This window comes from Micromonas commoda, chromosome 7 (genome assembly GCF_000090985.2).
Source record: "Micromonas commoda chromosome 7, complete sequence".
NCBI lineage: Eukaryota > Viridiplantae > Chlorophyta > Mamiellophyceae > Mamiellales > Mamiellaceae > Micromonas > Micromonas commoda.
In genome coordinates this window covers 164177-191869 of record NC_013044.1, presented here as the reverse complement: position 1 = coordinate 191869, position 27693 = coordinate 164177, and the positions used below count along the sequence as shown (strand labels likewise).

The following is a 27693-nucleotide window of genomic DNA, read 5'->3' as shown; positions in this document are numbered from 1 at the left end:
AAAGGTTATTCAATCCGTTGCGACAATGACGGGCATCTCTCTCACCGCCGGCTTCGCCAACGGCGCGCTCGCCAAGCAGGTGCGCCTCCGTAACCCGCGCGCCCCGTGAGATCACCGCCTGACAACGCAGATTTTCGGCGATCTTTGAAAAAATAACCGCGCGACGTGTCTCCGCCCCGAGCTGACCACCCACCGCGTCCTCCCGCTCCGTTTCCGATGATCCAGGGTCTCAGGGTCGCCAATCGTGCGATCCACCGCCGCACTCCCGCCGCGATCGTCGCGTCGACCGCCAACAACGGCACCGGCGACGACTCGTCCCTCATCGGCGGGTCCGCCAGCTTCAGCACCTCCTCCTCCGCGGGCGCCCCCAAGTCCTCCGTGGCCGCCAGGCTCCTCGCGCAGTCCGCCGCGAAGACCGTCGCGACCAAGGGATCATCCACCAAGGCCGCGGCCAAGAAGCCCGCCGTCAAGGCCAAGGCCTCCGCGGAGCCCAAGGCGTCCAAGGCGGACGACCCCAAGCCCGCCATGACCCCGGAGGAGATCGCGGTGAGGGACGCCAAGAAGAAGGCCCTGGACCGCGTGCTCGGCGAGATCGACGCCAACTTCGGCAAGGGGTCCATCATGAAGCTCGGCGAGGCGTCGCAGGCCAAGGTGGCCACCTTCCCCTCCGGCGCGATGACCCTCGACATCGCGCTCGGCGGCGGCATGCCCCGCGGACGCATCGTCGAGGTGTACGGCCCCGAGTCATCCGGCAAGACGACTCTCGCGCTGCACGCCATGGCGGAGATGCAGAAACTCGGCGGGACCGTCGCGCTCATCGACGCGGAGCACGCGTTCGATCCGGAGTACTCCCAGCGCCTCGGACTGGACGTCGACGACGTCGTGGTGTGCCAGCCCGAGACTGGGGAGATGGCACTCGAGGTTGTGGACACCCTGGTCAGGTCGTCCGCCGTCGATCTCATCGTCGTGGACTCCGTCGCGGCGCTCGTGCCGCGGTCGGAGATCGAGGGCGAGATTGGTATGGTTCAGGTGGGCGCTCACGCCAGGCTCATGTCCCAGGCGCTCCGCAAGATCAACGTCAACGCCGCCAAGGCGGGCGTGACGATCATCTTCCTCAACCAGCTCCGCAGCAAAGTCGGCGTCATCTACGGCAACCCCGAGATCACCACCGGCGGCAACGCGCTCAAGTTCTACGCGTCCGTGAGGCTCGACATCCGCCGCAAGGAGGTCATCCGCGGCAAAGCCGGCGCCGACGACGAGGGCGTCCGCGTCAAGGTGAAGGTGGCCAAGAACAAGATCGCGCCCCCGTACAAGACGGCGGAATTCGACATGCTGTTCGGCCGCGGCATCTCCCGCGACGGATGCATGCTCGACGCCGCGGACGAGCTCGGGGTGATCACTAGGCGCGGCGCGTGGTACTCCTACGGCGAGGAGCGCCTCGGCCAGGGACGGGAGAAGGCTGCGGAGTTCCTCGACGCCAACCCCGAGATCAAGAAGCAGGTCGAGGAAGACGTCCGCAGGGTCGTCGCCGAGAGGCTCGCGGGGGCGTACGGGGCGAAGCCCAACTCGCCGTCCGCCGCGAGGGCCGAGCCGGTGCTCGGCGCGTTCGCGGGGTCCAGGACCAGCGAGCTGTTCAACGAAGACGCCGGGGATGATGACCTCAGGGAGGGCTTGGAGGGCATCGTGGACTTTGACGAGGACGACGTCGCCGCGCGCTGATACGATCCTTCTGCCGTGGGGGAATGTTTTTAACTATCATCACGTGATGAAGGAGTTGATGAACGAGAGGCGCGTCGCGGAGGGTCGAATGGGGAGTCGCGTCGACTTTCGAGACTGATGAGACGTCGTAGAGGGTCCTGGCGCTGGCCCCGAAATACCTGAATTTTGCTGTAGATAACACTGATCGCACCTGACATAACTGCATAATGCCACCACTGCAGTCCGTCAGCGAAAATAACCGTTGGTGCCTGCCAAAATAAACGCCCGACTCTCCCCACCGACGCACTTTGAACGAGCGCGAGGAGTCGTATCCGTGCCGCGATGTTCGGCCGCGACGCCCCGAGGCGTAGCGCGCGCCTATCGCCGCCCGGCGCCGGCGCTCCCAGCGGCGCCGCAGTCGCCAAGGGAGACATCGCGCCCGTCGCAAAGGAGCCTGATTTCAGGACGCCCGGAAAGAGCCTCGCCAATCGTGCCCCGTGGAGGTCCCCAGGTGCCGCGCTTCGCGACCGCGACCGCGAGAATAACTACGTCAGCGCGAGGAAGAAGGCGGTGAGGAAGCTTTCGGCCAGAAGCCCCGCGACGGCGGCGATGGCGAGCGGCGCCAAACGCAACGGCCGGCCCAGATTCACCCCCGCCGAGATGAGGACCCCTTCCGTCACCCCGTCCAAGAACCCGTCGACCGAGGACGACGACGACCACGACGACCGCGAAGACGATACGAAGACGACGACGACGGAGGAGCCGCGACAGGAGCGCACCCCGCTCGCGGACCTCGCGTCCGTCCCAATCACCACCGTCCTCCTCACCCCGCCCTCCACGAGGTCCAGGTCACGAGCCGCCGAGGCGGACAACGCGAAAGCCGCGGCGGCGAGCCAGGCGGACGCCAAAGCCGCCATGCCCCCGCCCCCGCCAAAACCGCGCGTCTCGCCGCTGGCAAACGTCACGACGAACCCGTTCCTGGACGACGAGGCGACGATGAAGGTTCCGGCGCTGGCGCCGTACAACGCGGCGTTTGAGGCGCTGCAGATGGGAACCGCGTCCCAGGCGTTTACCAGGGATGACGACGAACACGACGACGACGACGACGACGACGACGACGACGACGACGCCGAGGCGGAGGAGCCGGCGGGTCAGCGCGACGCGGAGCCCTCTGCGTCCCCGGCGCTGAGCCTCTTCGCGCCCACGGAGGTTGGCGACGACTCTGTGCTCATCGCGGACGATGACGCGAATGGCTCCTTTTTCGGCGGGGACCGATCGATGGACGACCAATCGATGAACCTCGAGAACGGGGACGATGATCTCCCGACGCCCACCACGACCTCCGCCTTTGACGCCGCGCTCGACATCGCCGCCGCGACGGTCGCCATACCGGCGTTCTCCGCGGTCACGCCAGGCGAGCCCGCGTCGAAGACCCCGGCGAGGACGCCCTCGCGGGATATTCTCAACCCCAACCGCGGGGAAATCTCGGCGAATGAAATCTCCACCGGGTTCCTCGGTCCCGCCGCGCTCGTCGCGGCGGGATCTACGCTGAAGGAGATGCTCGCCGAGGCGGCCGAGCTCGCGGCTCCCGACGACGACGCCGAGGAGGACCCGACGCTCGGCCCGACGCTCGGACAGCCGGCGGCTGATCCCGACGCCGAGAGTTCGCGCCTAGGAGGAGGGCAATCGGAGTCCCCGGGCGGTCGAGTTCCCGCGGGCGCCGTGCTCGACGCCATCGCGCACCCTCACACGCATCAGCCGCCGTCTTCGGAATCGGCCGCCGTCTTCGCGGCGTCTCCCATCGCGGCGTTGTCCCCGCCGACGCTGGAGCCGGCGCCGGCGCCGATGGAAGAAGACGACGCGTCGTTCGCTAAAAACGCCTTTGACGAGAGCCCGCCGCGGTCGCAGCCGGCCGCGACGCCGTCGCCGGTGCGAAGGTCCCCACGGCTCGCCGCGATGCGGACGGCTTCTGTTTTCACGCCGGCTTCCCCCGCGGTTGTCGAGACGGACGCGGCTCCCACCGCCGCCGAGCGAAGAGCCGCGGAACTCCAGGCGCTCGTGGAGCGTCAGGCGGTGGAGCTGCTGGAGCAACGCGAGGCTCTGGAGCGCCAGCGAATGATGATGAGGTCCGAGGCTTCGAGGCAGGCGGCGCAGCTCGAGGCCCAACGCGAGGCGATGATGAACCAGAAGCGGCAGATGGAGAACGAGGCGGCGTTGGCGTTTCAGAGGGCGGAGGCGGCGGCGCGGGAGCAGGCGCGAATGCGAGCGGAGTTCCAGGCGCAACTCGAGGCGCGCCGCGCGGAGGAGGACGCCACGCGCGCCAGGCTCGCGGCCATGGCATCGGAGGCGGCCGCAGCGAAGGAAGAGGCGGCGAGGGCCGCGCGAGCCGCGGCGGAGGCGGCGGAGGCGGCGAGGCGCCAACCGCCTGCGGCGAGTCCCCTTCCCCTCGGCGCGGTAAAGTCGGTTGAGGATGAGCTTCGCGCGTGCCGCGAGGAGCTGGCCAGGCGGAGCGCGGAGTCGGCGGCGGTGTCGCAGCGCATGCAGACGCTTCAGCGGGAGGAGACGGAGCTGTTCAACCGCGCGGCCGAGCTGCAGAGGAGGATGCTCGAGATGGTGATCAAGGGGAATCCGAAGATATCCCCCGCGGCGGCGGCGGCGCTCGCGCAACCGCTGATCTCATCCGTCTCTTCCGGAGCCGCTTCTGGAGCGTCCGCGATGCCGCCGCCGCCGGCGAGGATGATGGACATGGACCTGTCCCTGGCGCGCCCCGTTGAGGTCGTCGACACCATCGCCGCCGCCGCGGAGATGATGCTCCAGCCCCGGCAGCCGATGACGTCGATGAACAACTCTCCCGCGATGGTGTCGATGGATTCTCTCGCCGCCGCCGCCGCCACGCCGGGTACGCGCGGGCCGGCACCGTCCCTCGCACCCCTCGCGTCCATGAGCGCGGGCGTCGCACGGGCCATGGAGGCGGCCGTCGCCCCGTCCGTGGTGGACGAGGACGGGTTCATAGTCATGGACTACGCCGCCGCGGGGGCGTCGATGCCCATCGCCGACGCGGCAAAAATCGGAAACGACGGCAACGGCGTCTTCATGACGCCAGCGATCACCCCTCCCGCCGCGCGGGCGCTCGAGATGGCGGCGGCCGCGGCGGATACGTGTCCCGCGCTGGTCATGACCCCGACGTCCGCGTCCAAGCGGGGCGGCAGCGTCGGGAACCCCGCCGCCGCGGGTATCGCCACCCGCAGAAACGCTTTGCAAATCTTGGAACTGCGCAAGGAGGTTGTTAACCTCCAGTTCCTCGGGGGACACGAAAGCGGGACGAGCGCGGGGATGCTGATGGCGGCGACCAAAGACGGCGCCGTCCGTCTCTTCGCTCCGGGATCCAGGCGCGCGGCCGCCATGATCCGGGGACCCAAGCAAGGCCTCGCCGCCGCCGTCGCCGTCGGCACCGAGGCTTTCATCGCCGCCGCGGGTAGAGATGCGCACGTCGCGCGACACGACCTCGCCACCGGCCGCGAGCTGGGCATCCTTCTCCCTTCCATCGACGACGGCATCTCTTCTGGAGGGAGCGGACCCGAGCTCACGTGTATCCGGGGCGGGGGCGCGACGGGCGGGCCGGTCGTCGTCGCCGCGGGCGAGGGGGGCGACGTTTACCTGTGGGACGTTCGCGCGGCGCCGAGGGTGGCGAGCCGACGAGCGTCCGGCGTCGGCGGCGCGGCGACGCCGGCGATGACCATGCACGTCCCCGGCGCCTCGCGCACGCTCTCCCTCTCCCTCAGCGACGCGCTCGGCGGCGGTGCTCACGGCACCGCCCCCGCGTCCCTCGCGTTGGTCGCGTCCAACGGGGGCCGGGTCTTTGACCTACGAGCGCCGGGACGGCCGGCGAGGCTCGCGCCGGCGGAGGCGGGTCAGCGCTGGGTCGCGTGCGCGCACGCGGGGCGCTCCGACGACGTACTCACGCTCAGCTCGCAGGGCGACCTCGCGACGTGGCGGCCGATGGGTGGTGGGTCGGGCGGGTTCAACTATCGGATCGCCGGGCCCGTCCTGCGCGAGGTCGCCTCTGCAAACTCTGCGAGGGCGGTGCTGTCGACGTCTGGCCCGATCGGCGGCGTGGATGTCGACGGCGTCATGGCGCTGACGACGACGGGGGAGACCGGTGACGGGTTCAGGGTGTTCGACGCTTCCACCGGTGACGTCGTCGCCGAGTGGGGCGGCGACGGCGAGCGAACAGACGCCGGGGTCGGCGCGACGGCCGGGTTCGGCCGGGGTTGGCGTCGGTCGGAACGCGACGAGCCGCGCCCGTCGATCACCGCCGCCGGGTGGGGATGCGGGGCACTGGACGGGGCGTTCGGGGGGTCGTCGTTCGCGGTTGGCACGAGCGACGGCGTCGTGCGCGTGTACGGACCGGGCGCGTGACGTGAACCGACGGATAGACCCGAAGAAGTAGACTACCAGGGTGTTAAATAACGAAAGTGTCGACGCCATTTTTCCCCAGATCCGAGCAGACGACGCATATTTTTTCTGCATTAGCGTGATGGGAGGCCCGAATCCCGAATCGTGCCACGATTCGTGCCACGATTTTGGCTACTAAACGCCATTTGTGAAAATCGTGCCACGATTCGTGTCAACTTTCTTGTCAGCTCTTTGTGGTGGTTTGGCGTTAACGGTTTTTCAAGTCCACATCACCGTTTGCATTGTTGCTGTCCGGAATTTTCGACGAATATTCTCTCAGATCCGTATGGTATCCAGTGCACTTTTTTTGCTTAGCCGGATTCTGGCTTAGCCGGAACAGTAATTTCCCGATATTTTGGACAATTTCGAAGGACGCGCGAAGGTGCCGCGCCGAAGGAACGTCCCGAATTCCTAGTCAACAAACCAACGGCAGCGCAGTCAGGAAACTTTCACAGACATAACCACATGGTAGAGAATTTGTACGGATGCACTAAAACCCCATTCGAGCGTCTCAAGGGGGAGATTTTTTCTCCACGTTTTCGATTCTCCACGTTTTTTCTCCGAGATCGAGAAGTTCAACAAAAGACAGACAATAAGACCGCGAAAGTCTGTCCCGGGTGCGCGGCGACGGCGTGTCCGCGCTCGCGCGACCGTCGAGATCCCCGTGCGCGACCGGATTTCGGATCTCAGACACCCGGATCCATGGCTACGGACGTCGATGGGAGGAGGCACTTCGGCCTGGCGCCCCGCTTCCTGCGCAAAGTGTGAGTCCCGGCTTCCATCCTCTGGCGACAAAAAGAAGGACACGAATCCCCACGCAAACCCGGTCGCCATCCCCCCGACTTTCGCCCCTGACTTGCGCCCCGACCGGCCACATCCCGCAGGTACATGTTCTTGGAGGAGGAGAGATACAGGAATATCATCTCCTGGTCCGACGACGGCAAGCACTTCACCGTCCACGACGTGAACAGGTTCACCACGGACGTGATGCCGGAGCACTTCTCGCACACAAACTTCAGCAGCTTCGTGAGGCAGCTCAACTCCTACGTGAGTCCCGCGCCAATCCGCCCCGACCCCCGCCCGGAAAGACCGCGGATTTCTCTTCGCCTCGTCGTCGGTATCGTGACCGCATCCCGCAGCCCTACGCCCCCCCGGGGATTGGCGCATGACCGGCCCCCGCCCCCCATCTCCGCCTTCCCGATGGTCTTCGTCGTCAACCAACGAGCGAGAGGGGCAACACGTCTAGTATTTATTTGGGTTTCTTCTCAACACGTCCTCCTGACATCCCCGCCCCACCTGACATCACAGGGCTTCCGAAAGGTCGATCAGGCCAGCTGGAGCTTCGCCAACCCTGGATTCTTCAAGGGGGGAGCGGAGAACCTAAAGTTCATCGAGCGCAAAGGACTGGAGGGCGGTCGGGGAGGCAGGGGTGGTCGAGGGAATACGCGAGGGTACGCGGGTGCGGGTGCATACGGACGCCTCGGCCGGATGGCGGGCACCCGCGGGCTGGGGTTAAACGTCGGCGGCGGAGCCATGGACGGGCACCTGCTCCAGGATAACCCCCAGGATACCTTCGAGGCGATCGTAACCCAGCAGCTCCAGCTGTCCAGGATCGAGATGGCCAACCTCATGCACCGGCTCACCTCGGTGGAGAAGGTCCAGGAGCAACTTCTCGGCATCCTCATCAACCAACAGACGACGATGCTCAACGGCGCCTCCGCCCCCACCGCGGCCACCCCCATCCCCGCCACCTCCTCCACCTCTACCTCGCTCCCGGCGTCGGTTTTCTCCGGGCACACGGGCGCCGCGGCGGCGATGGCGGTGGGCAGCGGCACGCACGGGTCGATTTTGCCCGCGCACCTGCAGCAGCACCTGCAGCAGCACCTGCAGCAGCGCCACATGAATCAGCAGCACGCGCAGCAACTGCACCTGAATCAGCAGCAACTGCAGCAACTGCAGTCCCAGCAGCCGCAGCAGCTCGATTTGGGCGGTATCACCATAAGGGAGGCGCCGTTGATGCAGAGCCAAAACGCCTCCGCTCTCGCCCCCAAGCCAGAGCCGGCGCCGCCCCCGCCGGTCAAGCCCAACGACCCGGCTTTGCAAACCCTGGCGAGCATCTCCGGTCTGTCGAATCAGCTCGCGGGCGTCAGTCCCATCCTGGGCCTGGGGCTGGACTCGGCGGGCACGGGACTCGACCCGGGGAGCGGGGCTGGCGGAGGAGCCGGGTTGGCCGGCGTCGGCGGCAGTTTGGCCAACGGCGCGGGGCTCAACCTAGGGGGACTGGGCGCGGGGCTCGCGGCGCAGCCCGGTCTTCTGCATCCGCGCCAATACCCGTGAGGAGGAACGGTCGAGGCGACCTGGACTGTCCTCGAATGTATAGTCTATAGATGTACAGACTAAGCCAGCAGTTTCAAATACACTCGCCGCGGTGGACAGAGGAGGACGGTGCTGTTCCGTTCCCGCGTCTTTCGCGACCAGCTGAGGTGGGCACCTGACTTTTAGCCGTGTTTCGGTTCGCCCGCGACCGGACGGCAGACGCCGGGGCACCGAAAGTCGGTCGACCCGGCACGATGCTCAGATCTGCGACGTCCCGCGTCGCATCCATGGGCCCCCGCGCTGTCGTTTCCATCCACGCGCGCGCCCTCGCCGCCCCACTCGCGGCCGACGCCGTCGCATTTGGGGGTGATTTTAACAACGGCCGCGGAGGGGGCGCGCTCACCTGGAAGGGGAAGGACGACAACCCCATCCCCTGGCGTTTCACCGCGGGTATCCACACGACCAGCCTCGCGGCATCCTCCTCGTCCTCGTCGTCGGAGCTCCTCCCGGTTCGACCCGAGCTCCTCCCGGCGACGAGCGACGACGCCAACGGACTGGTCCGAGGGATGTCCCCGGCGCAGAGAACCGCCATGCTCTCGGCGCTCCTCCGCGCGGAACACGGAGACGAATCCGTCGTGCTCACCCGCGGTGGATCCGCGCGTCGCCTCTCCGCGGGGCAGATGGAAGCCCTGTTCGCCGCCGCGGACGCGGACGGTAGCGGCCGCGTCGATCGCGCCGAGTTTGACAAGTTCCTCCGCTCCAGGTTCTTCCTCGACCTCCAACCGAGGCACCCGATGCCGCTCTTGGACCACGTGGACGACCACCAGATCGACGAGCTCCACAACAACGGCGCGTCGACATCTGCGACCCCGGTGTCCAGGGACGTCCTGATGGCGGTCTTCATGGCCCAGGCCATACCCTTTGTCGGTTTCGGCTTCATGGACAACATGATCATGATCGCCGCGGGGGAGTACATCGAGCGGAGTATCGGCGCAACCTTGGCTCTGTCCACCATGGCCGCCGCGGGGCTGGGTAACTTGCTCTCGGACATCGTGGGCGTGGCGACGAGCAACAAGATCGAGGCTTACGCGGAGAAGGCCGGGTTCAAGTCCCCGGTGCTGACCGCGGCGCAGGAGGCAACGAGGGGGCCGAGGATGGCCAAGGTGATGGGCGCTATAATCGGCATATCCGTCGGTTGCTTGCTGGGGATGTTCCCGCTGATGTTCTTCGACGCCGACGAGGTGGCCCACGAGAAGGAGCGGGAGGAGGAGAAGATGGCGCTGGCGAGGGCCAACAAAGCCGGGTGAGGACACCCCCGATCGTGTCGTCGTTGTCGCCGGCGCCAACCGCGTAGCCGTAGCGGCGAGAGGCGTCAACCTCGATTCGACACTCGAAGTTGACACCTTTGCTATATAAATACTCTAGACCAGTAGTCGTGCTATCTATGAGGGGTGGGCCGGCCGAGCTTTCGGCGCCCGATGTCCCTTCACTATGTGCAGTTCCTATGCAGTTGCAGCGCGAGCGTGGGCCCCCGCGTCTTGTCTTCGCGGCGCCCAAGTGCGAGTCCCGGCGCCCAGCCCCTCGTAAAAACGAGGGGCGGGCCAGCCGGGTATGCGTACAGTGGTAAATCTACTTGCTAACGTCTCGCGTGACGTGTTAACGTGTCCCGTGACGTGTTAACGCGACGAGAGCAACTCCGTGCTCCGTCGTGTCGCCTCTTCGTCCTCCTCCTCTTCGCCCCGTGTTCGATAATTCAATCTCATCAGTCCGGCGGTTCCTTTCCGTCCTCGATTTCATCCGACGATTCCCGGTTTCGTTTCCGCAGGTTTCCGGTCGAACCGGGGACTTCCCCCGGTCCGATCGAACCCTCCTCGTCTTCCCCCACATCGTCATCCAAAGACCCGGTCGGGGGTTCCCGCGGGCCTTGGCCGACGTTGACGTTGACGTTGTTGACGTTGACGTCGACCCCGCAAGCTCTCCTCCGAGCCCGTCGCCTGTGTTCCCTGCGCCACCCTGCCGCCGTCTCGCCACCCCGCGGGGCGAACCAGCACACCCGGTCGAAGACCTTCGGCGGCGAAGTCTCGGCACCCCCGTCGGCAACCCCGTCGGCACCCTCGTCGGCACCCTCCGTTTCTTCGGGTTCGTCGTCGTCCGGGCGGCCGTCCGGTTCGTCGAGAGGCGCGGGCTCCAACGCAGCGAACGTCTGCAGCGCGAGATGCACCGTCTCCCGCTGACCGTCGTCGTACCGCACGGCGTGAGCACCGTGGTGCCCGACGTTGCCCCCGACGTTACGGAAGCACTCGACAGTGCACGGGTAGCACGCGCCGTCGGCGGGCCACCAGATGAGCGCCCGGGTACCCGCGAGCTCGTCCCCGCCCAGCGCCTCGCCTCGGGTCGCGAGCCAGTCCTCGAGGGGCACGGCGTCGGCGTCGGCGTCGGCCACGGGGGGACCCTGAACGACCTCCACGTGGCGCATCCAGCGTCTCTGAGCCACTAGCTTGGTCCCGTCGGACCCCAGGTGGACGAACTCCGCGCCGGACACCGGGCACTCGGGCCGGTCGTCTGCCCCGTCGACAAACCCAATTGTCGACAAACCCGGGCGCCCGCGGATGAGCCGAACCGCGCCAATCTCCCGCGTGTACGTGGCGTCGACGTGCGCCTCCATGAGCCCCAGCGTCGTACCCCGATCGGAACCGACGCCGGACGCGACGCGCAGCAGGACCGACTCGGCGCGGTGCTCGCCCCGCCGTTTGGGGCGCTCCGGGGCGATGTCCGCGGGCACCTCGCTCGGTTCCAACCATCTCGGGGCGACGTCGTCGGCGGCGGCGGCGAGGGTGGGGGGTTCCGGCGGGGCGTCCTCGTTCCACGCGACGGTCCCCCACGGGGTCTCGACCCCGTCCCCGCACGCCCCGGGGGTATCTTCCGACCCGTCTCTGGGACCCGCGAAGAAGACGTGATTCGGCGAAAACGGTGACTCGCCGAGGAGAACGGCTACGTCGGCGTCCGACAGCGCCGTCGCCGCGTCCGTGCCCTTCGTCTCCGCGTGGGACGCGTATCGCCCCAGAAGCGATGCGGCGGCGGCGCACGCGGCGCGCTCGCCGGTTCCGACGCAGGCGACGCGACCGGGTGCGGGAAGGAGGGGCGACGGGGGTCGCGACCGTCGCGTTCGGCGGGACTCCCCGGGGCGGTCATCGCGTGAATCGTCGTCGTCGTCGTCGTCATCGTGTGAATCGTCGTCGTCGCGTGAATCGCGGGGCGTCGACGCGGCGGCGATCCCGCGAAGGACCCGCGCGAGGGCGCGAGTGCCGTCGGGTCCGTACGCCGCCGCGACGCGCCTCCACCGCGCGTCCCCGTCGTCGTCCAACCCCAGCGGCTCGGAGGCGCCGTCGGCGGGGGCGGCGGCGAGGAAAAAGGCAAAGGACCTCCCCGTGTCGAGGGACGCGGGAACCACGCGGTACGTCCACACCGTGCCGTCGACGCGGCGCTCGCGGCACACGGGGGTGAGCGCCAGCGGGCGGGCGCCGGTCTCCTGCCTCGACGCGTATGGGTAACGAGTCGGAACTAACTCTTCCCGGAGCCTTTTCCCCCCCTTCCCCGAGGTTGTTCTCGCCGCCGCCGCCGCCGCGGAGCGCACCCCGCCGAGGTCCAGCTCCACCGCCACGCGGAGGAGCGACAGGAGCCGGGCGCATCGGTCGCGGACGTTCATGGCCGCGTACGATTCGGAAGCTCTCGTCTCACCGGGAGGCGGAGGAGGAGGGGGAGGAGGAGGCTGTGGGGCCAGGGCCAGGGCTGGGGCGGTGGGCGGCGGGGGTCGATCCGGTCCTCGGGGTTGATTCCCGGCTCCGTTCTGAGCAGCGGCGAGCCTGCGTCTTCGCGCCAGGAACTCCTCGACCGCCGCCGGGAAGTTCCCCTGGCTCACGACGTCCGACCACGCCCCCCAGTCCACGACACAACCGGGCAGGAGCTTCGAGATCGTCTCCCTGAGCAGGGAGGCGTGCGCGCAGGCGAGGAAGGTACCGGGGCCTCCGCCCGAGCCAACGAGCTCGTCGTCGAGGTCCCGCACCCTCAGCCTGAGCGCCGCGGGGACACCCTGGGGCTGGCCGGACCCGCCGGCGGTCGGCTCGTAGTACCCGAAGAGCGACAGGGAACACCCGCGGCGGCCGTTGACGACGCGAGTGACAAAGTCCAGAAGAGACGCGTGTTCTCGCGAGTCCAGCCCAGCCGCCGGCGAACCCGGTCCCCCCTGCGCGAGGCGTCTTCCGCGCATCTCGTCCAGATCCGCGAAAGACGGCACCCGCCTTGACGACGCGGACGGCGCCAGCGGGGACGCGGCAGCGTCGGATCCCTCGTCGGGGGGCGGAAGCATGCGGATCAGCAGGAGGTCCCGGTCGGGAATCGGGTGAAGCGACCCCGCCGCGGACGTCTTCGCGCCGACCCCGCCTCCTCCGTCCGACCCCGGCCTCCTCCCGCCCCGGCCCCCGCCGGTGTTGGAACCGAGACGTTCGAGGATGGCCTCGATCCTCTCCCTCGCGTTGGACGCGCCCCGCCGCGCCCCGCCCCACCCTCCGTCCACGCGGACGGCGCCGGCGCCGTCCCGCCACATGGTCTCCTGCCAGTGCCGATCCCCTCTCTCCTTGTCTCTTTTTCGCTTTACGCCGCCGCCGCCGCCGCCGCCGCCGCGCTTGACCTTGACGATCAGCGCGGTGGCCCGCCAGGCCGCCCTGCGAACGGTCCACGCGATCAACTCGCGCGTCAGCTCGCGCCACAGACCCCGACCCCGAGCGTGCGGGAGCGTGACGATAAACGGCATCTCGACGTATCGGCCGAGGATTCCCTCCCCGGGCGCGGGCCTAATCAGGGCAGCCGCCAAAAGCCGCGCGTCGTCGAGACCCCGGAGGCACGCCACCTCGAAGCAGCGCGGCGTCCGGCGCGTCTGGTCGTCGTTCACGGATTCGTCGTCGTTCACGGTGTCGTCGTCGTGGGGGAACATGGCGCGTCGAAGCGAGTCGACCTCGTCTGGATCAACCGCGCCCGCGATTGCGTCGCGCTCGTCGTCGGTCAACTCGGCGACGGCGCAACACGCAAAGACGAACCGTCCTCCGAACGGTCGCGAAGACGAACCGCCGCGAAGACGAACGGGACCGCCCACCCCCGGGCCGCTCGGGGGCGCCGGCTGCGAGGGACGGAAGGGGGGCGGCTGCGGCCAATCGATCCCGTCGACGGAGACGCCAAAGGGAGTTTTGGCTCGGAGTTTTGGCTCTCGGGTCCCGATCTTCCTGTCGGATTCCGCGTGGACGCGACCGCCGGTGACTCGTGCCGATTGATGAGTCGTCTCGCGTCGCTCTCGAACCTCCGCCGGCGATCGGAAGAGCCGCGGGAGGGGCGACGGCGATATCCAGTCCACCCTCGCGGATTCACCCGGGTTTCGCCTCGCGTGGGACCTGAGAGCCTCGGCCACGCGCCCGTACTCGGCGCGTGCGCTCAGCATGGACTCCCACAGCTGTCGGAGCAGCGCGGAGGCTCCGTTCCTGACGTCTGGGGACGCCGTCAGTGCGTTGATTCGGTCCCGGCGCGAGTCCCTCGCGGCGACCGCTCCCTCTCGATTTTGACTCGATTTTGACCTCGTCAGACCCTGGACGGACGGTCGTCTCATCCCGGGACTTCCGGACCTTTCCCGCGTAAACTTCGCCCGACGACTCGCCCCCCTCGCCTCCTCGGCGTCGCCCCACGGTTCGAGCTTCTCCCGCGCGGACGTCGACGTCGACCCGCCGCGCGCGTCCTCGGTCTCTGGAGCGGACTCGTCCGTCGGGCCCGGGCCGCCGCTCTTCCGTTTGTTCCTCCGTCCCTCGAGCGGGTTCGAGTCGATGGGCGCGAAGAACGTCGGCCACGGCACCGACCACGGCTTCCATCTCCCGCTTCTTTCATCCCCTCCTCCCTCCCCGTCCCTCCCCATCCCGTCCCCGCCCCACTCGGTCCGCACCCGGGGGTCCGGTATCGGCACCGGTACCCTCCTCGTCGGATCCAACCGGTGCTTGGACCGGGCGGGACGCGGCGCGGGGTCCGTCCGGGGGTTCACCGCGTGCCTCAAGCCCGTCAACACCCTCCACGCCACCCCGACGCACGTCGGAACTACCGAGTTACCCACCGTCCTGCACCGGTCCATCTGCCGCGCCACCCCGAGCGCGACCTGCGACCCCGCGCTCCAACCCCCGCCGCCGCCGCCGTCGCCGCCGCCGTCGTCGTCGTCGTCGTCGTCCCCGCCCCGCCACGACGACCAACGGTCGTGCGGTCGGAGGTGCGCCGCGACATCGATGACGTCCCCGTCGAGGCAGGTCCACCCACCGGGGAGGCCCATGAGCCACTCGGAGAACGCGGGGTTGAGGTGGAGCCTGGGTTCGGTGGGTTCAGCGTAGCCCCGGCCGCGGGGCTGCCGGGGCCTGGCCGGCGCGACGTCGCCGTGCAGCGCCCGCAGCTCTCGCACGGCGACGTGAACGCTGAGCGGGAGCGCCACGGAGGTTTCCATCTCGTTACCGTCGACCGCGCGGGGCGTGGGCCAGCGCTCGCGGCGGCGAGTGGGACGTTCGCGGGGTAGCGTCGGGAACAGCGAAGCTTCGGGGTCTTCGTCGTCGAAGCGTCCGGATATTGTCGTGTCGTCGTCGTCGTCGTCGTCGTCGTCGTCGTCGTCGTCGTCGTCGTCGTCGTGTGTGTTTCGAAGTCTGGGGTCGTCGAGGTCGTCGCCGCTCTCCTCCCCGAGCTGGGGCGAGTTAATCGTCGAGTTAACCAAGCGGGTCTCTCGCGTCGCGTTCGGTCTCGGTACGTCAAACGGATCGTCAGTCGTTCTGGTCGTACCGGGCCGGTCGTCGACCCTCTCCGCCTCCTCTTCTAACAAGTCCATCTCCTTCACTAACGAGTCCACGACGTCGTCCACGACTTCGTCGTCATCGGCTCTTTGGTCGTCAGAGTTCTTCTCCCGATCCTCCCCGTTTGCCTCCTCGCGCGTCTTCGCGCTCCTCCGGCGGCTCGCGCCCCGCCTCGTCGTCGTCGGCGACGTCCGGCCGGGGGTCCGCTTCGTCGTCCGATTCATCGCGGTACCTCGCGGCGCGGCGTCGCGCGAGACAGAACCAGCGTCGTCGCTCGTGGGGCGCTCCCACATCAGCGGCTGCCACGCACATCCATCGACAATCATACCCTGCCTGATGCAGAGCCTGCACGACTCGCTCAACGCCGCGGTGGAGGATGTCGGCGACGTTCTCGAGCAGGACGTAAGTGGCGCGGGTCTCCTGTGCCAGGCGTACGACTTCGAAGAAAAGGCGAGACTGCTCTCCCTCCAGGCCGCGTCCAGTTCCGAGATCGCTGACATCCGGGCACGGAAACCCGGCGGCGATGATGTCGATGGGTGAAGAGCCGGGGATGTCCCAGGCGGTGAGGGTGCGGACGTCGTCCCAGATCGGGGCGGTGGGAAGGTGTCCGGAATGCATTCGTGCTGCGATGTGTGTGTCGGTGGGTGTGTGTCGGGGTGGGCGAGAAGAGTCAGCCGGGGGACGGAGCGTTGGACCGGACCCGGGGCTGGGTACGATTTGTCCGAGTACTCGGTCTCGCCGAAGGTGCCGCGTGAAGATTTCGGGGGGGTTCGACAGGCCGCGGCGGGGCGCGGAACGTCGGAGACGGAAGACTTATCTCACCTTTGAGAACCTCAACGCAAAAGGTGTCGATCCTGTGGAAACGAAGGGGTAGAGAGGGGCTCAGCGGGGTCGTCCGGGTCGCGTCGCGACGCGCGGGTCCGGGTTAAACGTCGAATGCGATTGTTCTGTAAGACGACAAAAAGCGCGCGATGTCGGGTGCTCCTCTTCGGGGGTGAGGGATGGGGGGTGTCCTCGAGGAAATGCTGGGCCCGGGACGCACTCGCAGTACATGATCCAGTGGATCCATCTCTTGAGCGATAACTCGATGCCGCCGATGCCGGTGAATAGACCCTGCGTGCCAGAGGAAGGCGTGAGTCAGATTAGTCTTGACAGGCGTTTAACATTACGGGAGGGGCCGTACCATCCCATTTAGCTTCGCTTCTCCCTGAAAATCATTTAGGAGGTCATGCGCACCCTCCATAGCACGGCGAGGTCCTCCCGAGTATGGACCTCGGGAGACGCTCGCTGGGACGCTCGCGGCGTCTCGCGATACGACCGACGGGGGACTGGACCCCAGCAAAAAAGCGCAGAAGTGAAGAAAAATCCGGAGAAAGGAGGGGAGAGCGGCAAAATCTGATACGCCATTCCGCGGCGGAGCTGACTGACTTTCGTTAGGAACGAGATCAGATTCGGGAAACAAAGTCCTTGATGCCTCGGAACCCTGGTTGACCCCTCTTTACGAAGTGAACAAAAAAAAGATACTCTCTGCGTCAGCGAAGATTGCGTCCAAAGCGCTCTGGACCATGGAAAATGCTTCCGAATTTCGGTGGGGGTGCCCACAGGGTATTTAGTATCAGCTTTTTCCAAATTACGAACCGTCGGCAAAAATTCACGCCGAAAAGCGTTGAACCCTCCCGAAAATCTCGAGAGGAGTGTGACGACCTCCTCCCGGCCCTCGCGCCCCCCCCCCCGCCGCGCGGCGTGCGCGCTCAATCGAACGAGCATCCCCGGTCGCACTTGTACCTCGCGTCGTCTTTTCTCACCAGCGCCGACAAATCCGTGCCGAATCCCTTGCAGATGGGCTCGGACGTGTAGAAACCCGGCCGCGCGCGGTGCTCGGCGCGGACCGGATTGTCGTCCCGTCCGGGGTTTGCCCGCGCGAACATGTACACAGAGAGCGGGGGCGACCCGCCGACCCTCGTCCGCCCGTCCTTCGCCTCCACGGACGCGGCGCGCAGCGCATTCACGCGACGCCTCAGCTCGCACCCGTACCCGCCATCCTCCCTCCCCGTCGTGCCCCTCCCCTCGCCCAACCCGCCCACGCCCGCCGAGGACCCTGCACCGATTGCGCCAGCTGTGGGATCCCCATCGTCGCACCCCGCCCACGTCGCGGCTTGCGTCCGCCGCACCAAATCGTGCGCCCACACGTCGTTGGGAGCCGTCGCCGCCACCACCGCCGCGTCGTCGTCATCGTCCGTGCCGACGTCCGTGCCGCCAGCATCCACGTCAGCATCCACGCCAGCATCCACGTCAGCAGCCAGCGTCCTCCGACCCGCGCCGTGGCGTTCTTTGGTGTTTGACCTCACGTACTCGAGGTGCTGAAACCCGACGACGTCGGCGAGCGCGAGCCAAAACGCGTCAAACTCCGACGCCACCCCGACGACGTCCACGTCTTTAACGATCCGTTCGAACCGAGCCCTGTCCCCGAGCGTCACCTTGCACGCCTCGTCCAGGATCCGCTCGCTCTTTCTCTCGCCAGTGGCGGGATCCGTGTGAAAGATTGGCATTCGCAGCGCCGGGACGCACCTGTCGCCGAGCGCCTCGCGAAGCTGCAGGTCCGGGACGGCGCGCGCCCACTGCGCGAACGAGTCGCCCCACGCGGCGGCGCCCTGGTCCGGCCCGTTTGGCTTCTCCTGCTCCTTCCTGATGTAATACTCGTAGAAGCTGCGGTACTGCGCCGTCGGGTCGCGGAAGAGCATGGATGAGGATATCTCGCACCCGAGGTGCGAGTGCGTGGCTCGGAGTTCGCGAAGGTCTCTCATCACGACGTCCTCGAACGCCCGCGTGGCGCCCCACTCGTTTCGAATCTCCACGATGATTCGCGGGCCCTCGCCCGACTCGATCCTCGCCGGATCCACGGCGGCGTCCTTGAACCGCTTCACCACCTCTCGCCAATCCTTCTCCCTGAAGCCGTAGTGGCACATCGGGAGAAACTCAAAGTCCCCCATGGCCACCTGCTTGTCGAAGATGAAGCGGACGGTGGTACCCGCCGCCTTGCTCACGTGTCGAAACACGTGCAGCGAGCATCCGGGAAGCTCCCTGGTGCGCAACGCCGCGGAACTGCCGTTGTGCGGGGAGTAGCCCGCGGTGGGATACCGCCCGGGCATCGACGCGGGGGACGGAGCCCCGTCGTCGTCCGTCGCGGTCGCGGGAGCGTCGGCGGGGCGATCGCGCTCGGGAGATCCGGCGGCCGGGACGGACGACCCGGGATGAAGGACCGCGGGATGCCACGCGGGGTGAACGCCGCCGGGGGCGCGAACCCCCGCGGCGACGTCGGCCGCGGACGCCAGCAGCAGCGCGAGCAGTGCCCCCGCGCGCATCGGATCTGATGAATCACGCTCGGGATCAGCTCCTGTCGCTGCAGTGTCCAGTCAGTTTTCTCGGAACGCTCGACGCTTAGGTCGTCATAACTCGTATCGCCGTGCGCCATGAACACCATCTGGCACCCAGACTTGTTGAACAGGGATCCCGTCGTCGTTAAGGAAGAGCCCGACGACGACCACCACACCCCCCCCGCCGTCAACGTCGAACCTCCCGCGGACGACCATGGGGAAGACGAAAAGTCGGAGGATCTCGCGGGGAAGATGTCGACGATTTGGCGACCCAACCTCGGCCGGCTGTACGCCAGCGTCGCCGAGATGGAGGGATCGGAGAGCGAAGAGGAGGAGAAGGATGTGACGAAGAAGGGCGTGAAGCGGAAGAGAGGCCCTCCCACGAAGGGGCCATGCGAGCACGGGGTGAAGTACCGGTCGAATTGCAAGGTGTGCGGTGCTTGTCCGCACGGGAAGAGGCGCCGTCAGTGCAAGGAGTGCGGTGGGTCTCAAATCTGCGAGCACGGCCGTCAGCGCAACTACTGCAAGGAGTGCGGCGGGTCTCAAATGTGCGAGCACGGTCGTCGCCGCTCTCAGTGCAAGGAGTGCGGTGGGTCTCAAATCTGCGTGCACGATCGTGTACGCTCTAAGTGCAAGGAGTGCGGCGGGGCATCAATATGCGAGCACGGCCGTCAGCGCTCTCAGTGCAAGGAGTGCGGCGGGACATCAATCTGCGAGCACGGCCGTCAGCGCTCTCATTGCAAGGAGTGTGGCGGGACATCAATATGCGTGCACAATCGTCAGCGTCGTTACTGCAAGGAGTGTGGCGGGTCTCAAATCTGCGAGCACGATCGTATTCGCTCTCGGTGCAAGGAGTGCAAGAAATAGTCCGGGATGATGCTCAACATTGCCTTTGTATTACTCGTCAGCTCGCGACGCCCTCGGCGGGGGTACTCGCCTCACCTCCGTCTACTTTTTGCTCACCAGCGTGACCGCCGCCGTCAGCGGCGTAAGCCTCCCGCTCGTCGCCAGCGGCTTAAACTCCCTCTGCCCGCTGTCGTACTTCATCGTGGCGTCCACCCACTGCAAACCCACGCGAGCCGGCCCGCCCGTGCCGTGAATCTTGACCAGCACTCCGTCCGCGTCATCCACGCCCCCGTCGCCGGAAACCAACGCGTACAGAGCCCTGTACTTGTGCGGGCTGGTGTTCTCCCTGAACAGGATGACGAACACGGTGGCGACGTCGGGGGCGACGGCGTCGAGAGCCGTCAAAGCCTCGTCCAGCTGCGTCCGCATCGCGGCGCCGGCGAGGCACACGTGGCGCAACGCGTTTCGCACCAGCTTCTTGTTGGACAGCGGAGGCGCCGCCTTGAACAGTCTCGGATCCATCCTCAGGTCGCCGGTTCGATCCCGGGCGGTGTCCTTGTCCTTGCCTCGCGTCCCGGTTATACCCGCCGCGACGAGCGCGCCCATCTTGCGCTCCCTCGCCTCGGCGGCGGCGGCGGCGGACCGTTTCTTCACCTCGGCGGCGCCGATCTTCGGAGCCATCTTTTTCATCTGTCCGTCGCCGATACCCCACGCGCCGGATGGGATCCCCGCGTGTCTCGCGTCGTCCCAGGCGGCGAGATCCACCCACATGGCCTCGCCCTTCTTCGTCGGTGACCGTTTGGCGGCGACGGTTGGGGCGTTACGCTTGGGCGAGGGAGACGCGGGTAACGGCCGGGTAACGCCCGGGGAAGAGAGCCCCGGGACGACGATCCCGGATGAGCCGGTGGCGAGGCCGGGGACGCCCCACTCCTTGTCCACCGCCCGGGACGCCTCCTCCTCCGCGGGTTCAGCCTCCTCGACTGGAACCCCCCCGCGTCCTCCTTCCTGCTGATGATCCACGACGCCGAACCACGCGGGGAAGGCGTCGGGCGGCGCGTCACCGACCCGTCCGGTCGTCGAATCCTTGCACTCGACGTCCTCTCCGGCACCCGCGCCGCCCGGAGCCCACCCGGCGAGGTCGACGTATTCGTCGTTAAGATCGTCGTCGTCGTTGTCGGGCTCGCGTCTCCTCTCGTGCCTCACCTGACCGGGCGAGAAGGCCGCCACCTTGGGCAACGGCGGCGCGGGCGGCCGGCGGTCCGGCATCCCGACCCCGGCCTCGTCGCGTTCGATGTCCATCCTCGATTTGGTCGCGGCGGCGCTCATCGCGGCGATCGCGACGCTCTCCTCCGCGGCGAAAAATGCGGCGTTGGCGCGAACCGACGCGGCGTGAACTTCGGGGTCGTGCGTCGCGACGCGCGGGAGGTTCGGGGCGCCGACGGGGTGCCGACGGGGTGCCGACGGGGTTTGCCCCGCGCGGGGATCGCGAGCGTCGGCGGAAACATCCGTCGGCACGGAGCGATCGGAGTCGGCCTCCGCCATATTTGGCGGCTCGGTTGGATCCCGCGACCATCGCCCGCGGCCGGGTCTGAGGGTGGCGACGCGGGGGAGCGTGGCGTCCCCGCGCGTCGCCGCCGCCGGTGCCGGCGGCGGCGATGGAGATGCCGGGTGAACGCTCGCGGCGCCGTTGGGCGATTTCAGCTTGAGCGGCTTTCGCACCCCGGTGGACGTCTTTGCCGTCGGTCCGGGCACGCCCCCAGGGTCCGCCTTCTTCGACGCGAAGAACCTCATGAGAGCCTCCTTACCCGCCGCGCGCCGCCGCTCGCCGTACGCGCGGGCCTCCTCGGCGCGTACCGCCTCGATCTGTCGCTTCCGGGCGTCCATCGCCATCCTCGCCGCCGGGTCGCCGCGACCGCCATCCGCGGGACTTCCGGAAAGCCCCGGGGGCGACGGAAGGCGAAAGTCGTCGCTCCAGTCCACCCGCCCGTCGTCGTCGTCGTCGTCGTCGTGCCAGCGCCCGATACGCGAGAGATCCGTGCTCGCGTCAACGGAGCTCGACACGCTCGGCGCGAACGCAGCCGACGCGGTGACCGACCCTGCGAGCGCGTCGTCGTCCTCCTCCTCGAGGGGTAAACCGGCGAGTCTCTCGATGAGGTCGCGCTGCGCCTCCTCCGCCGCGGATGGACTCGGGCGCCAAACCCCATCCTCGTCCTCCTCCTCCTTGTCCTCGTCCTCGACGTGAGAGAAGCGCGAGGGTCTCGTCGGCCGCGCGGGCGACGCGTGGGTCGGCGTCGCCGCCGGCGAGCTCGACAGCGACCGGTCAAACGAAGCCGCCGACGGCAGCCGCACCTCCAACGCCCTCCTCGAGCTCCTTTCGGTCCCTTCATCGACGGGCGGGTCCGAGAGCGCGACCTGTCGTTCGGACGCCGCGGTCTCGTCCGCGAGGTGGTCCACCCGGGCCTCCGCCATGAGCGCGTCGAGGACGCCGGCTTCACCCGAGTTCGTCCCCGTCGTCTCCTCCTCCTCTTTACGTACATCCTCCTCTTTACGTATATCCTCCTCCTCTCCCTTCTCCTCCTCGTTCTCGTCGTCGTCGTCGTCGGATGGCAACGGGGGAACGAAGGATTCGGCCATCGACGCTCTGACGACATCGAGGGCATCGCCGGCGACGAGAGCGTCCGTCTCGGACGGCGTGAGAGACGCGCGAAGGCTCGCCAGACTCGCGCGCAAACTAGCCGTCTCTCCCAGCAGTTGGCCCGTGGCCTCCGCCGCTAAAACCGCGGCCGCCTTGGCCCTCTCCCTCGCCGCCTGCGCCGCCTTCGCCTCGGCGGGGCTCGCCTTGAACCCGCCCGATGGGGTCGTGGGTTTGATCGGGGACTCGGTCGCCGGGTGGATCGCCGTGAGCGATCGCGACAGCCGAGTCGCGGATGACGACGACGCCGGGGAGTTTCTGTTGGACGACGAGCGTTCGCGGACGGGCTTGGTCGGGGACAGCAGCGACGGCGACGGATGGTCTCCGGGGCCCGGATCGGCGTCCCCGTCGTCCCGCCCGCCGTCCCCCGGGATGTCACCGCCGTCGTAAACGCGGTCGCGGTTGCGTAGATAGTGCGCGTAGACGGCGGCGAGGATGCGAAGGGGCGCGTCCTGGTCTCGGCCGTTCCAATCGTTGAACCCGCGCATCAGCGCATCCAACGCGCCGGCGCACTCCTTCAATAGACCCGCTCGATCCAGCGCCGCGCCCAGGTCCTCGTGACTGAAGACCTCGTCCGCGGTGGCGTCGCCCGGCCCGCCGGTGGCCGTGCCGTCCGCGCGTCGCTCGAGCTCGATCAGCGCGCGCGCGAGGAGGTCCCCGTCGAAGAGGTCGTCGGGGGAGATCGCGTCGGCGGTGCCCACCACTCGCGCCAGCCAGACCTGCAGGGGTTGACCCGACGCTCCGGCGGCCGGGTCCGTGGGCACGATGGCGCCGCCGGCGCCGCCGGCGTCCTCGACCGGGACCTCGTCGGTCATGCCGCGCCCTCCTCCGCCCGGTCCGCCTGTGCGGAGGGATTTGAAAGTCAACAACTCCACCTAGTTTTCGCCAGCGAAAGAGGGCCGGCGAGAACCAAAAAAGCACAGGCGGACAGTCTGATCTCGTCGCCTCCTCTCCACGTGGCTGCGTGGAGCGCGACTTTTCGCGAAGGGTCCACAGGGCCCGAAACTTCATTCAACAACGCGCGCCACTCTCGAACCGACCGTACACGCCCCGCCCCGCCCCTTGGCGCGATGGAGGGCCAGGATGCCAGTCCGATTCTCTACGTCAACGGCAAGCGTCACGTCATGCCCGAGGGCAAGGCCGAGCAGACGCTGCTCGCCTACCTCCGAGGTGGGTGCCTCCCGAAACTCGATTTGCGAAAATACACGTCACCGAACGTCACCGCCCTCGCAGCCCGTCCGCGCGTCCGTCCCCGCGCCTCCCCGACTCACGCCGAACCCCCCACCTCTATCCGTACCCAGGCCTCGGGCTGAGCGGCACCAAACTCGGGTGCGGTGAGGGCGGATGCGGCGCGTGCACCGTAATGGTCAGCAATTACGACCGAGCCAAGGGCGAGGTGCAGCATCGCGCCGTCAACGCGTGCCTCACCCCGCTCTACGCGTGCGAGGGGACGCACGTGATCACCGTGGAGGGGCTCGGTACCAAGCGCGGGGGTCTGCATCCCGTGCAGACGGCCCTCGCGCACGCGCACGGCTCCCAGTGCGGCTTCTGCACCCCGGGTTTCGTCATGAGCATGTACGCGCTGCTCAGATCCAAAAAGACCAAACCCACCGAGCTCGAGATCGAGGAGGCCCTGGGCGGTAACCTGTGCAGGTGCACGGGGTACAGGCCCATCCTGGAGGGGTTCAGAACGTTCGCGAGGAACGCCCCGGATTCGGCGTACTCCGGCGAGACCATCAACGGCGTAGCTAACGGCAACGGCCACGGCTCGCACCTCAACGGCGACGCCCACCTGAACGGCAAGTCCGACTCGACTCCCATCTGCCCCTCCACCGGACAGCCGTGCACAAACGGCTGCGGCGACACCCCCGCCGCCAAGGCCCTCGGCGCGGCCGAGGACGACCCGGTCACCGCCGTTCGTGAACCCATCTTCCCGCCCGAGCTCAAGCGAAGGGTCCCTACGCCGCTCGCGTTGCCCGGCGCGATCGCCACGTGGCACAGGCCCACCACCCTGGCGGGGCTGCTCGCGCTCAAAAAGGCCCACCCCGACGCCAGGCTGGTGTGCGGCAACACCGAGGTGGGCGTGGAGGTCAAGTTTAAGAACATGAAATATCCCGTCATCGTCGCCCCGACGCACGTTCCGGAGCTGACCGAGGTGACCATCGCCGAGGACAGTCTGGTGTTGGGCGCGAGCGTGACGCTGACGACGCTGCTCAACACGTGCGAGACGCTGACGCTGACACTCGGCCCTGTGCGCACGAGCGGGCTCGTCGCCATCAAGGAGCAGCTGCGGTGGTTCGCGGGCCCGCAGGTGCGTAACGTGTCGAGCGTGGGCGGGAACGTCTGCACGGCGTCGCCCATCTCGGACCTGAACCCGCTCTGGATCGCGTGCGGCGCGACGTTCGAGATCGAGTCCCTCGACCGCGGCGCCCGACGCGTCGCGGCGCGGGACTTTTTCAAGGGGTACCGCTCGACCGACCTCAAACCCGACGAGGTGCTCACGGCCGTCGCGCTGCCGCTGACGGAAAAAGGGGAGTACGTTCGGGAGTTTAAGCAGTCGCACAGGCGCGAGGACGACATCGCGATCGTCACCGCGGGGATGCGCGCCAAGTTCGACGTCGTCGACAACGTTCCAACAGTGGCGGAGATTGCCTTCGGGTTCGGAGGCATGAGCTTCAAGACGGTGTCCTGCCCTAAGACGTCCGCGGCGTTGGCTGGCAAACCGTGGACCGACGAGACGTTAAAACTGGCGCTGGCGACGTTGCCGAAGGATCTCCCGATGTCTCCAGACGTGCCAGGTGGCATGTGTGAGTTCCGCAGGTCCCTCGCCAACTCGTTCATGTTCAAGTTCTACGTCGACTGCTGCCGCAGGCTCGAGGCTGACGGCCTGGTGACGGACGCCGTATATTCCGCCGCGGGTTTGGACGAAGCCGACCTCTCCGCCGCCGATAGATTCCACAGACCGTTCCCCCGCGGGGCTCAGTACACGCAGGTGAGGGACGGCAGCACCGTGGGGCAGCCCACGATGCACCAGTCCGCGGAGGTCCAGGTCACCGGCGAGGCTGAGTACGCCGACGACATCGCCAAACCCGCGGGTATGCTCCACGCGGCTCTGGTGCTGTCCACGGTGCCCCACGGGAAAATTTTGGACATCGACCCGGCCGCCGCGCTCGCCACCCCGGGGGTGCACGGATTCTTCTCGGCGAAGGACGTGCCGAACAACGTCATAGGACCCGCCGTGCTGGACGAGGAGGTGTTCGCGTCCGAGTACGTCACCTGCGTCGGCCACCCCGTCGGCATCGTGGTGGCGGATACGCAGGATATCGCTCTGGAAGCTTCCAGGCTCGTCCGGGTCAAGTACGAGGAGCTTCCGGCGATTCTCAACATCGACGAGGCCATCGCCGCGGACTCGTACCACACCTGGCCCGGGTTCACGGACCACGGCATCGAGGACGGCGACGTCGACGCCGCCATGGCCGAATGCGAAGCCGCCGGCCGCGTCGTCGAGGGAGACGCCAGGTGCGGCGGCCAGGAGCACTTCTACCTCGAGCCGATGGTCAGCCTCGTGTGGTGCGGGGACAACGACGACCTCATCACCATCTCGTCCACGCAGGCCCCGCAGAAGCACCAGAAGCTCATATCGTCCGCGCTGAAGATCCCGTGCAACAGGGTCGTGTGCAAGACCAAGCGCCTGGGGGGCGGGTTTGGCGGGAAGGAAACGAGGGCGGCGTTTCTCAACGTCTGCGCCGCGATACCGGCGTTCCACATGCGCAAGCCCATCTCCTTGGTGCTGGACCGGCACGTCGACATGGCCATCACCGGTCAGAGGCACGCGTTCCTGGGTAAGTACAAGGTTGGGTACTCCCCCGAGGGTAAGATCCTCGCGCTGGACATGATGCTGTACAACAACGCGGGCAACTCCTTGGACCTGTCCGCGGCCATCATGGACCGCGCGATTTTTCACAGCGACGGCGCGTACAAGATCCCCAACGTGCGGGTTCACGGCCGGTGCTGCAAGACGAACCTGCCGTCCAACACCGCGTTCCGCGGGTTCGGCGGTCCGCAGGGCGTCATCTTCGCCGAGATGTGGATGGACAGGGTGGCGAGAAAACTTGGCCAGCCCGCGGAGAAGATTCGACACGTCAACCTCTACGAGGAGGGCGAGACGTGCCACTTCGGCCAGGTAATGGAATCCTCGCAGCTTCGCGCGTGCTGGGACGAGGCTGTCGCCAAGGCTGACGTCGACTCGAGGCGCGCCGCGGCTGACGCGTTCAACGCGGCGAACAAGCACAGGAAGCGGGGCATCGCCGCCACCCCCGTGAAGTTTGGCATCTCCTTCACCGCGCTCTTCATGAACCAGGCCGGCGCCCTGGTGCACTGCTACCTGGACGGCACGGTCCTCGTCACCCACGGCGGCGTGGAGATGGGCCAGGGTCTGCACACCAAGGTTGCGCAGATTTGCGCCGCGGAGCTCGGCATCGAGACTGATTCGGTGTACATCGCCGAGACGTCCACCGATAAGGTTCCGAACGCGTCCCCGACAGCCGCCTCCGCGTCGTCCGACCTCTACGGCGCCGCGGTCACGGACGCGTGCCGCCAGCTCAACGAGCGCCTGGCGCCCGTCAAGGCGCAACTCGGCCCGGAGAAGTCGAAGGATTTCAAGGAGGTTTGCACGGCGGCGTATTTCGCTCGAATCGACCTCAGCGCCCACGGGTGGTACACGACGCCCGACCTCGTGTGGCAGTGGGACGGGACCAAGGGCCGGCCCTTCAACTACTTCTGCTTCGGCGCCGCGGTGTCCGAGGTTGAGATCGACACGCTCTCGGGGGACGTCAACTTACTTCGGACGGACATCGTGATGGACTGCGGGGACTCGATAAATCCCGCGCTGGACGTGGGTCAGGTGGAGGGAGGCTTCGTTCAGGGCATGGGATGGGTCGCGCTGGAGGAGTTAAAGTACGGCGATCCCGATCATAAGTGGATCAGACCCGGCACGCTGTTCACCGCGGGGCCCGGAACGTACAAGATCCCCACCGCGAACGACATCCCGCTGGAGTTCAACGTCACCCTGCTGCACAACGCCCCCAACCCGAGGGCCGTGGCGAGCAGCAAGGCGGTGGGGGAGCCCCCGTTTCTGCTGGCCAACTCGGTGTTTTTCGCGATAAAGGATGCGGTGTGCGCGGCGAGGGCGGGGAACGGTCTCGACACGGACATCACGATGGACTCGCCCGCGACGCCGGAGAGGGTGAGGATGGCCTGCGGAGGGCCCATCTCGGACGTCTTCTACGACTCCACCAACGCGCCAGTGTACCGGGCCAAGCTCACGTGCTGACTCCAGAGAGCGGGTCGTGGCGACTCTTCTCGCTCACGTGCTGACTCGCCGTTAGTTTCAACGTTAGCCTCGTGACTCTCTGTAAAAACGCAAGGTGTAGACTACCGTTTTTCCGTCACG

At 67.4% G+C, this 27693-nt stretch overlaps 11 protein-coding genes across 11 annotated transcripts; 6 read left to right on the top strand and 5 right to left on the bottom strand.

The window, feature by feature from the left end:
• Window positions 1-25: 25 nt before the first annotated feature.
• RECA (recA DNA recombinase) lies at window positions 26-1950 on the top strand (the record flags this gene model as incomplete). Its single annotated transcript, XM_002503771.1, has 2 exons — window positions 26-79; window positions 226-1950. 2 exons carry the CDS (start codon window positions 26-28, stop codon window positions 1717-1719), a joined length of 1548 nt encoding a protein of 515 aa, XP_002503817.1. The 3' UTR covers window positions 1720-1950.
• MICPUN_101315 (predicted protein) lies at window positions 42-527 on the bottom strand (the record flags this gene model as incomplete). Its single annotated transcript, XM_002503415.1, has 1 exon — window positions 42-527. The coding sequence occupies one exon, from the start codon at window positions 525-527 to the stop codon at window positions 42-44; it is 486 nt and encodes a 161-aa protein (XP_002503461.1).
• Window positions 1951-2040: 90 nt separating the features above from the next.
• Window positions 2041-6117, top strand: MICPUN_59801 (predicted protein; the record flags this gene model as incomplete). The annotated part of the gene is made up of 1 exon (XM_002503770.1): window positions 2041-6117. One exon carries the CDS (start codon window positions 2041-2043, stop codon window positions 6115-6117), a length of 4077 nt encoding a protein of 1358 aa, XP_002503816.1.
• A 738-nt stretch (window positions 6118-6855) lies between these two features.
• Window positions 6856-8490, top strand: MICPUN_59800 (heat shock transcription factor; the record flags this gene model as incomplete). The annotated part of the gene is made up of 2 exons (XM_002503769.1): window positions 6856-6917; window positions 7038-8490. The coding sequence occupies 2 exons, from the start codon at window positions 6856-6858 to the stop codon at window positions 8488-8490; spliced, it is 1515 nt and encodes a 504-aa protein (XP_002503815.1).
• An 842-nt stretch (window positions 8491-9332) lies between these two features.
• Window positions 9333-9710, top strand: MICPUN_73390 (predicted protein; the record flags this gene model as incomplete). Its single annotated transcript, XM_002503768.1, has 1 exon — window positions 9333-9710. A coding segment is annotated over one exon (378 nt), but the record flags the coding sequence as incomplete, so codon positions are not given.
• A 518-nt stretch (window positions 9711-10228) lies between these two features.
• On the bottom strand, window positions 10229-15364 carry MICPUN_59798 (predicted protein; the record flags this gene model as incomplete). Its single annotated transcript, XM_002503414.1, has 1 exon — window positions 10229-15364. The coding sequence occupies one exon, from the start codon at window positions 15362-15364 to the stop codon at window positions 10232-10234; it is 5133 nt and encodes a 1710-aa protein (XP_002503460.1). The 3' UTR covers window positions 10229-10231.
• Window positions 15365-15425: 61 nt separating this feature from the next.
• On the bottom strand, window positions 15426-15947 carry MICPUN_59797 (DNA methyltransferase; the record flags this gene model as incomplete). The annotated part of the gene is made up of 1 exon (XM_002503413.1): window positions 15426-15947. One exon carries the CDS (start codon window positions 15945-15947, stop codon window positions 15426-15428), a length of 522 nt encoding a protein of 173 aa, XP_002503459.1.
• Window positions 15948-15999: 52 nt separating this feature from the next.
• Window positions 16000-18691, bottom strand: MICPUN_59796 (predicted protein; the record flags this gene model as incomplete). The annotated part of the gene is made up of 4 exons (XM_002503412.1): window positions 16000-16183; window positions 16372-16442; window positions 16513-16825; window positions 17109-18691. 4 exons carry the CDS (start codon window positions 18689-18691, stop codon window positions 16000-16002), a joined length of 2151 nt encoding a protein of 716 aa, XP_002503458.1.
• A 108-nt stretch (window positions 18692-18799) lies between these two features.
• Window positions 18800-19570, top strand: MICPUN_59795 (predicted protein; the record flags this gene model as incomplete). Its single annotated transcript, XM_002503767.1, has 1 exon — window positions 18800-19570. The coding sequence occupies one exon, from the start codon at window positions 18800-18802 to the stop codon at window positions 19568-19570; it is 771 nt and encodes a 256-aa protein (XP_002503813.1).
• Window positions 19571-19578: 8 nt separating this feature from the next.
• Window positions 19579-20161, bottom strand: MICPUN_108545 (predicted protein). The gene has a single exon (XM_002503411.1). It carries the CDS (start codon window positions 20153-20155, stop codon window positions 19652-19654), a length of 504 nt encoding a protein of 167 aa, XP_002503457.1. The 5' UTR covers window positions 20156-20161; the 3' UTR covers window positions 19579-19651.
• Window positions 20162-23311: 3150 nt separating this feature from the next.
• MICPUN_83794 (predicted protein) lies at window positions 23312-27573 on the top strand (the record flags this gene model as incomplete). Its single annotated transcript, XM_002503766.1, has 3 exons — window positions 23312-23411; window positions 23543-23985; window positions 24046-27573. 3 exons carry the CDS (start codon window positions 23312-23314, stop codon window positions 27571-27573), a joined length of 4071 nt encoding a protein of 1356 aa, XP_002503812.1.
• Between the last annotated feature and the right edge of the window lie 120 nt (window positions 27574-27693).